At 24.9% G+C, this 9,919-nt stretch overlaps 1 protein-coding gene and 1 long non-coding RNA gene across 2 annotated transcripts; both read right to left on the bottom strand.

Moving 5' to 3' along the window:
* Positions 1-437: 437 nt before the first annotated feature.
* Positions 438-3,306, bottom strand: LOC112600355. The gene is made up of 3 exons (XR_003114997.1): positions 3,147-3,306; positions 2,987-3,093; positions 438-630 (listed from the first exon to the last, which is right to left on the bottom strand). It is a non-coding gene; the product is annotated as an uncharacterized LOC112600355 (long non-coding RNA).
* Positions 3,307-6,695: 3,389 nt separating this feature from the next.
* Positions 6,696-8,200, bottom strand: LOC112600323 (thioredoxin-like protein 4A). The gene is made up of 3 exons (XM_025347522.1): positions 8,055-8,200; positions 7,058-7,194; positions 6,696-6,982 (listed from the first exon to the last, which is right to left on the bottom strand). Exons 1-3 carry the CDS (start codon positions 8,130-8,132, stop codon positions 6,769-6,771), a joined length of 429 nt encoding a protein of 142 aa, XP_025203307.1. The 5' UTR covers positions 8,133-8,200; the 3' UTR covers positions 6,696-6,768.
* Positions 8,201-9,919: the final 1,719 nt, after the last annotated feature.

Here is a 9,919-nt window from a genome sequence, read left to right on the forward strand (position 1 = left end):
GAAACAAGTTAATTGAACTAAATACTCATTAAAATTAAATACATTTAAAACAATTATTTAAAAAAAAAAATACTTTTACGTATCATGTATGTATTTTAAATGTATAAAATTCAAAAAAAAAAAAAACATTAACTAAATTGTAAATTAGTAATATAATTATGTTTAATATAAATAACTAGCTCCAACACACGTCAGGTCAGGCACACAAAATCATTTTGATGCTATAACGATGCGACTAGATCAGGAATGTTAAATGTAAAGTCGGCAAAATTTAAATATTATACTAACTATTTAAACTAGCTAATGTCAAAACATGCACAAGTTTCTAAAATTAAATTTTAAATGTTATTCAGCAGTAGTTAAGCACAAAATAACAAATTAAGTAACATTTAATACATTTAAAAAAAGAATATTATGACTGCATGTGCTATATAAATATAAAATGTTCATAATTTACTTCAAAATTAAAATGTCATAAAAAAAAAAAAACAATAATTTCAAGGTGCCCTAGATCAGCAGTTTTTAACCAGTGGTCCACTAGAAAATTTAGGTAGTTCTTCCAGCAAGCGGGTGTTGTATAATCATTATGTGACAAAGTATTATATTACTGTGAAGGTTTAATTTGGTAAACTGAAAAAAATAAATTTTACTATTATTATTTAAATTAATTAAAAATAAACCCGTAAAAATGCAGTTATTATTATCACATGTTTTAAAAATATAAAATATAAAGATATTATTGATAGGGGAGGAACTTTTAATAAAAAATTGAAAAAAAAAAGAAGACTGAACAAATATTTTAATTATTTACGCATATGTATACAGTATACATCATGTTCTATGTTAATTGCTTAAATATAATTTTTATTTTTATTTATGTAATACTATGAATATAAATATGATGTACTTATATGTATATAATAGCTTTCTATTTTATACATTCTTAAATAGTTGCAATAATATAGTATATAATATATATATAAATAATATATGCTTGTATATTGCAACTTGCTTACTGGATAAGTGATTCCTACATTAGTATTTGCCATATGATAAGAACTGTTCTAAAATACCTTAAATAAACAATTAGGTAAAATTGTAACTCCATTGAATTTTCTAAAATAATATAATCTCTTAAGAAGCTCAGGCACGTATATTCATCAGTCACTATTGTTTTTTAGTGATTACCACAAGAAAAATTGAAAACAAAAAACCAATTAAACTTTTAAAAGTTAATCATCAATAATTTAGTAACAAATAAATTATAACAAAATAAAAATAAACTGTAAATCACATTTTATACAATAAACCTATGTCCCATTCATAAAAATAAGAGCAAATGGAACAAATTTAATTTACAGTTCAAACTCATTTTACAAGTTTATTTTTATTTTAAAATGTATTTTGAGCCACTGAATTTAAAAGTATTTGAAAACATTTTCACTCTTTTTCACTATGAAAGTTATACTACAAAAACTGAAAAACAATTGATTTTTAAAGTGTGTTTTCATGTTTTATTTTTCAAAGCAAATGTATTTAAGCTATTGTACTTTTTAGTCTAATTACCAAATCTCAATCAATTAATCCATACCTAACAGTTTTTTTAAGATAAAAAATATAATAAAACCTGTATAAAATGGATATTTATAAAATCATCAAAAGTATTCGCTGTAGACAAGCTTTAATATCTTTTTAGTTAAAGTTAAATATGTATTTAAAAAATGAAAATAGTGTATTTTTATGAAGAAAAAAAAACCCAACAGTAAAATTTAACATCTTTAAATATTATAAATATTACACATAGGTACACATGTAATTATAATAAGTGATATATGATAATAAATACAATAAATTGAAAACATTATCATTTCTATTGGTACAGGAAGATCAATATATCTTTGCACCAGGGCTGGCAAGAGGGTGGAGCAAGTGGGGCCAAAGCCCCGGGGCCCAAGCCTCCAGGGAGGCCCGTTGTCTGAGGCGTATTTAGGCACAGTCGTACAGGCTCTATAAGCCCGGATGGTCAATTTTACTAATTTTTTGAGTAGAAAAATTATTTTTATACAAATTATATATTATATAATTTAAAATTACAAGTTAAGCCGTAAACCTTCGCATCCAATCGCTCAAAATGAAAAAGCTACATGTAGCTACTATATTATAGACATATGCATATGCAACACAATACGAAACAGTACACACAAAGATAACAAAACATACGTACATTCAATGCAAATTCGGTCTGTGTAATCGTCTAATCGGTTAAACTACTGTATTAAAGTGTTATGTATATCGTAGTCAAATATGAAATAACTATTAGCTACATAAAGGGACAAAGATTACAGTGGTTTGGGCACATAACGAGAAGAAGTGAAAAAGAAACCATTAGGACAGTGATAGAATGGCAACCAGAAGGGAAGAGACCACAAGGCAGACCAAGGAAGACATAATAGGTGGCTTGACATAATAGAAGAGGATCTTAAAACTGTGGGAGTAAAAGAATGGAAGGAAATTATACAAGATCGAGAGAAATGAAGGGACATAGTGTTGGCAGCAAAAACTCTAATAGAGTTATAAAAGCTAGTTATGATGATGATAAGTAAAGGTGCCCGGAATTGATCAGCCCCGGGGCCCACAAAAGTTCTCACCAGCCCTGCTTTGCACTAATTCATAATTCACTTGTGACATGTATTTGTGTGTCTTATTGCTATAAACAGTTACGCCAAGACAATTATATTTAAGTTTAAATTAAGATTTTTGTCCATTATCAAGGTATTGAGGATAAATATTAGTATTTATATTCATAATAAAAAGTGTTTGTTATAAAACAGCCAAAATACACTGGAATATTTATATTTTTGTTGGGACTTGATCATCTAAGTTAGGATTTAGTGTAGTTTGTTTACGACATCTGTTTTTTTTATGTTGGTGCAGATTTGACATTACCAATATGATGTTTAAGTAAATGCAACACAAAAGAACTCACTTGATAAGTGTTCTTAAATCTGATAGTTTAAGACTGTAATAACATGAATCAGTTTTTTTTTCAATAGATTTTCCTTCTTTTCATATACTTTATTGTCAACATGATACCTGTAAATAATTTTAGTTTTATTCAACAAAATCAAAATAATCGGATGACTTACAAAAACTGCAGCAAAAGCGAATATTTTAGATTTGTAACTTGTATGGTAATGAAACATAGAGGTAGTTGACTCGTTATTCCCAAAGTCTTCTTCAAAAATTCAAAACCAATTAACCGAATTAAGTTTAACCGATTAGAAAACCTCATTATTATATGTCTGGATCTGGAATAATTCACCAACTGAAAACTAGAACAATAATTATTGTTGCATTACATTTGATAATTCGTTATCATAATTATTACTTAATGATAAAGGGAAATACAAATATTTTTGTTTTTTTAAAAATTATTCAGAGAACTACTTAATTTGTTAAATATTTTCCATTCGCTAAATTGTCAATTACAATGAAATCTACATAACATTTTCTTTTGATAAACTGCACATTTAACCGTTTCTCGTTCTTCTATTTGTGATTTATCTTATCCACAACAATTCCGTGATGAGATCATACCCATTTATTTTATAATTTATCATCATTATTCAGAATTAAAGGGGTTTGAGACTAGTCTTTTGTGTGTTATGTATACAGAAACAATTTTAACTTAAATGTTTATTTATTTATTTTTAATTAGTTATAAACGCATAAAGGTCTTTTACCACATCTTATTTGTCTATAAAAATACATATTATTTGGGTGTACACAATAGCAAATGCCTAATTATAATGTATGGTAGGTAATCTATTTTATATCAAATTTATACATCTTCAAATATTAATTGGTAGTGTCTACCCATTTTGCATGTTTTGGCCTTAGAACTTCAGTGTTTTAAAAATATATAGTAGGAAAATGAAGTAGGGATTACTTACTAAAGAATATGATTTATACTTCCATTACAAGTAAAGCTTAATAGAAGGCGCCCAAACAACTAATACCTAATCAATCTCTTGTACATTGTTTTGCAAAAAAAACCAATAAGCAATACATTTTTTGAAAAGTTAAAGTGTACCTATACGCATTCAAAATTAAATAATATAAAACATGTATAATAATTAATATGTATTATGAACCATTAATAATGGTCTATTAATTATTATATATAGGTACCTATATATTAATGTGTAACAATCATTCCAATGACTCCAACGATATCAGATAATTAAGATTACAGTTAATTCAAAACAAATTTCCAAAAAAGTTCAAAGAGTCCAAAGAACAACGAGAAGAAAGTATCGAAAATCTTGTTCTAAGCCATAAAAACAATGCTGATTTTAATATTTTAGAATTTTAATGGGGAATTGCGTATAATTTAACCTTTTAATACATTTTGTTTTCAAATAAACATATAATTTTAATTTCGTATTTATTGTGTCTTATGCGAATTATAATAATTGAATAATATTTTGTAGATGAACAGCGCGTTATCGCACGCCACCGCGTCGGTTGCGCGAATATTAATTATAACACAGCCGCCGTGATTTCGTCTTCTGCCGTACGTCGTCAGTGTCACGCAAAGACCAAAACATCCGCATTTTTATACGTATTACTATTAGCGCAAATAGTCGTTTTTTTTTTTTTTTTATGTATTCTTGTGTGTGCTAATCGACACGTTAATTATAGATTGTTAATTGCGTTTTAATGTTTTATTAATATATGTTAAAATTCCTAAAACGTAGCACGCTCGCAGAGTGAGATTTACTAATTTGTTTTTAGAATTAATAGATATGACCAGTTGCATTAACTCAAATAGCACGCGATGTTAATATAAAAGTAATTATGAAAACATTTTCGAAACTGTATGGTTTAGTCATATTTATTTCAATGCGTGTTAAAATACACTATTTTATATTCACTTATTAAATGTAAAATGATGGTATTACAATAAAAAATAAATTATTTAACATCATTAGAGCATAAAGAGACAAGTAGACTAGTAAAATTGTCATTTCGATATACCTACATTAGTTAAAATATCACAATATATCTCTCTGACATTTGTTTATTGTATTTTTATTTCTCATGTTTTTGTTTGTGTGCTTATTATGTTCATATTTTATTAAAACTTCAAGCTGCATGTATTGATTACTTCATATTTCTTACGATTGACTTGTCAGTGGCACTGAGTTCAGTTAAAAGGTAGTTCAATTCTCACCAAATCCCACCAAACCACCCATTTAATTCATTGCTCAAAAACTTAAAAAATATTTAAAACACCAAACCACAGAAGAACACTCATGAATAATATATCTTGCCGCACCAAATTTATTTAACAAATTTCAAATATTTTTAATTTTATGAAATTTATCTATTTCAATAAAAGCCACTGTTTAGTGTTTACAAATATTTTTATGGTATAATTGCATATATTTATAGAATTTTAAAAATTATTTTAATTATTATGCAAGATTAAAATGTTAATACACAAATATAAAAACATTTTAAAATAATTTGTAATATTAATTTATTAATTAAAATATAGTTTACTCAACATTAGATTAGATTTTCTGTTTACCTAAGTAATACATAACTGGTAACCGCTTAAATACTTTGTACCTATTGTATCTAGATTTATATTCCATGCTAGGATTTTCAGAGTTTTATAGCTAACTTTCCATGTATATTTTGCAAATCAAATAAAATTGAATGATAACATCAGTTAGAACAAATCAGTGAAAATCTAAGGAATGAAGTTAACTATTTTTGATGATGTTGTAATTAATGACCTAACCCTCACTGAAATAAAACAGCTTTGCATTTTTAAAGAAATAAACTCATTTTAAACAACAAAAAATGTATGCTGTTGATATTATGCAAGACATCTTAGAGGGTGTTTGCGCAAATACAATATTAGTATGATGTTAAAAACTATAATATATGACTTGAATTATTTTACTATTAATATCCTTAACAATAGAATAGAATCGTTTAACTATGGACCTATTAAAATCCATGACAGATTTCCACTTTTATCAAACGAATCATTAAAACTTGGTATAATAAATGTAATGGAAATGTTATGTTTCACAAGAAATTTAGCTTTAATTATTTGTGAACTTGTTCTCTTACATTCAGAATATTGGTGTTTATACGTTACTTTAAAACAAATCATAGATATTCTTTTTGGAAAATGCTTTCAAGTAGAAGACATTAAACTTTGTTAAGTTTTAATACAATAGTACCACAAATTTTGTATTAAATTATTTAACACCCATCGTAAACCCAAATTTCATCATATGATACACTATCCTTTTATTATACAATTTTCAATGTTTTATACAGTGTGATGAAGATTAAGAAATAAAAAATATACAAGATGAAAAATCATTAAATAAATTATTTTTAATTAAAAATTTCTATATACATTAATATCATCATACAACTTACGTAACAAAAAACAAAATAATATTTTACTAAAAGATCCTGTTTATTTACCATGTAATTTATAAATAAAATGCAAAACTTAAAAACAATAAACATTTAAGTTATAGATTTTAAATTTTTTTAAATTATTTTCAATTCTACAGTAATGAAAAATATTTTATTTAATTGTAAAGAAGTGTATCAAATATTATTATTAAAATACATAAATATATTATATTGAAACACACAATGCATTATATTAACATAAGATGAATTATATAGGATCTAAAATTAGTTCACAATAATAATATAGATACTAACTATTTAGTAACGATATTTAGTAGAATAATCTCTAGGAGCAACAACTAAACCACGTCCTTTTCTTGCACCTCTATATACTGTTTCAATGATATCTATCACTTCTTGTTTGTTTTCAATTGCCCAATTAATTTTATTGTTATTTCCGGTACCCAAATCAATCATAATGTGCTTGTTGCGGAAGAAAAACATAAGTGTACATGGATCATACAATTCATACCTAAATAAAAAATAATCAATAATTTTAATAAGAACATAATTAATATAATCAATAAAATAATTTATTTTAGGTTACATTTTATTGAAATCAGGTACTTTAGTGATGTCAACTAAATATACAACAGCAAAGTTTTTCACTTTTTCTGCAATACCGTACAAAACTTCATCCATTCTCATACATGTAGGATCCCAATCGTGACCAAAACGAATAACCTATAAATAGTTCAAATATATTAAATATGTAATAGACCATTTTTATAATAAAGTATAAATGTTAAATCAATAATGGAAAAAATAATAAAGATTTAAAAATCTTTTTAAAAAGTTAAAATAAGATGATATTAATTAGATTCATTTTAGTAGGTAACAGAGATTCCTATAAATATAAAAATAAATTAAATAATAGTAGTAAAATAATATACTTTTATCCTTCGAGTTACATCACACCTAATAAATAGCAAAGCGGTACCCACTTGCATACCTATCTAAAACAGCATTTCCTATTTTTATTAAAGTTTTTTAATTTGATATAATATTCTTTAATACCCAACCAATTCTGTTAATTATAGCATGACAAATTGTTTTCATACATATTCTTTCTGAAACCTAACATCTAACGAACAATATGCAATATACTGCCATAATATTTTCATGTTTGTTGTGATTTTAACTTAAACAAATCTACTAATATTTATAAAAAAAAAAAATATGTCTTTTATTTATTCAATATAATAAGTTTTTACCTTAAGTTCCATAAGCCAATGTTTTATTTATATTTGATTTAAATTTAAGAAAAATACTATTAATATGTTAGTTTTAAGATAACTGTTACTTCAACAATAACAAAATAAAACATACAACTCAAAATCAGTAAAAAAAAATAATAATAATAAGTAAAATAAAATGTTGTATAATAAATTATTTTATGTTGATCACATAATCACATATATATATTCTACTTAAATCGGTGAAAAAAAAGTAAATGGATTTAAAATAAAATAATGATTATAATTATAATTATAATTCTGTACCTTTCTAATTAAATTTTAATATAAGTAAGATATTCTACTTACAACCACTCTATCTTCCTCTGAAGAAATTGCCTGATCAACTTGCCAGCCGTTAAACAAATGCGTTAACATATAAGACATGTTAAATGATTTACAAAAATTTTTTTTTGAACAGTGAAGTCTTGTTTTATATTAAAAATAAACTACAATATTAATTTATTTAATTTTATGTTTTCAATTTTCAAGTTTTGTTTTGTTTGTAATAACTTGTAGGTAGAGCTATATTGTTGAACAATAACAAAAACGATATAAATTATAATATATAGGTACGCGATTTTAGTGTTAACGTATTCCAAAGACGTTGTAATAACTCAAAACACAAACAAACATTTCACTCATCAGAAATATACAATGAATAATTTGAAAATTAATTAATTAATTAAAATAAGTATATTTTGGCCACAATTTTAAGTGCATAATGTCCACCGTAAAAAGGGAAATTATAAAATTATTCGATTCAAACTTAAGTCTTTTGTAATTTTAAGTTTACTAAAGAAATACATTTGGCGGGAAAAAAGTTAAATACCTACAATTGTATATTATAATATTATTACGTCTATATTTAATATTATATTTGGCCGTATATATACATTATTATTATTTCTTGGTTCTTTAACTTCGTATTTTTTTGAAAAGTGATGGAAAATCATTATTAAGATTCTTTTTTAAGTGTCCTCGCAACTCAGGTCCATTAATTCGAAGTCCATTTTTACATTGACAACTACAAACAACACATCCACAACCAGGTTGGTCACTTCGTTTATAATATTATTTACATTAAGTACATATTAGGTATAATTTAGAATAGGTATATTATTATTTTGTTACATATATTATGAATAATATGAAGATATTACTTACCTGAGTAATTTTAACCACACATACGAGATTTTGTATCTTTAGGAAGTGTAAAAATACACTTTTCTCTTTGGTTATGATGATTACATCCAATAGCCCAACAGTAATCTATATTAATATTATTAATATTTGTATAAATAATAAAATATAAAATATTTGTAAGAATAATAAAATATTAAATATCTTTCACGTTTCATTCCACAAGAAATACATGAGTGTAAAATATAAATTATAAGAAATATAATTTATTTACATTTACATAGACTTCTTACATTTTTAGTCAATTTAATTGCATTATTTATGAGGTTTTATATTTGTTGTGTGTCTTTATTAATAATTATTTTGTAGCTAGTTAAAATGGTCCAGTGTTGGTTCCCATTGTGCTCATACATATCCAATCGTGAGAAATGTAAAATTTTCAGATTTCCAGCAAATGATGCTGAATGTAAGACATGGGCTAATTCTGTTAGGTATTCGATTCATTTTTAATTTTTGGCAAAAAATGCACTTTACCACACAGACTAGTAAAGTACATTTAGTCGATTTTTGTTAAAAATATTCAACTTAAATGAATAAAACTATTTTGTAAATATGAAGGCAGATGTAGTACCCGTCAAAAACAACTAAATATATAGTTGTCACTTCAAAGATTGTCTAAGGGAAAACGGACCTATTATTTTTGAGTGGAATAAAAATATTTATTTTTCATTTAAATCCCTAGGAAAACATATAAAGTATCTATACATGTAGTAAATTGATATTTATGTTGCAAAAATAATTTCGTATTTATGCAAATTATGGTGTAAATGTTAATTAGTTTATGAATCATTTATTTTGAATATTTGCCATTCGTAAGGTAAAATAATTTAACTATTTTGAACCTAACATGCATTTGACCTTTTAAAATTTCAATTTCAGGCAAGTATTTAAAGTTAGTTACATCACCCGATTAAAACGAATTTTCTCCCTTAGAAAATATTTTATTATCATTAATAAAACTAACAATAGAT

This window comes from Melanaphis sacchari, unplaced genomic scaffold, assembly GCF_002803265.2.
Source record: "Melanaphis sacchari strain LSU unplaced genomic scaffold, SCAv2.0 Contig63_pilon_pilon, whole genome shotgun sequence".
Taxonomy (NCBI): domain Eukaryota; kingdom Metazoa; phylum Arthropoda; class Insecta; order Hemiptera; family Aphididae; genus Melanaphis; species Melanaphis sacchari.

Coding starts and splice junctions, on each gene's coding strand:
- LOC112600323 (XM_025347522.1), bottom strand. CDS start 8,132: ATGTCTTATATGTTAACGCATTTGTTTAACGGCTGGCAAGTTGATCAG. Junction 7,195..8,054: donor CAGAGGAAGATAGAGTGGTT/GTAAGTAGAATA, acceptor AACTATTTATAG/GTTATTCGTTTTGGTCACGA. Junction 6,983..7,057: donor GTACCTGATTTCAATAAAAT/GTAACCTAAAAT, acceptor TTTTTTATTTAG/GTATGAATTGTATGATCCAT.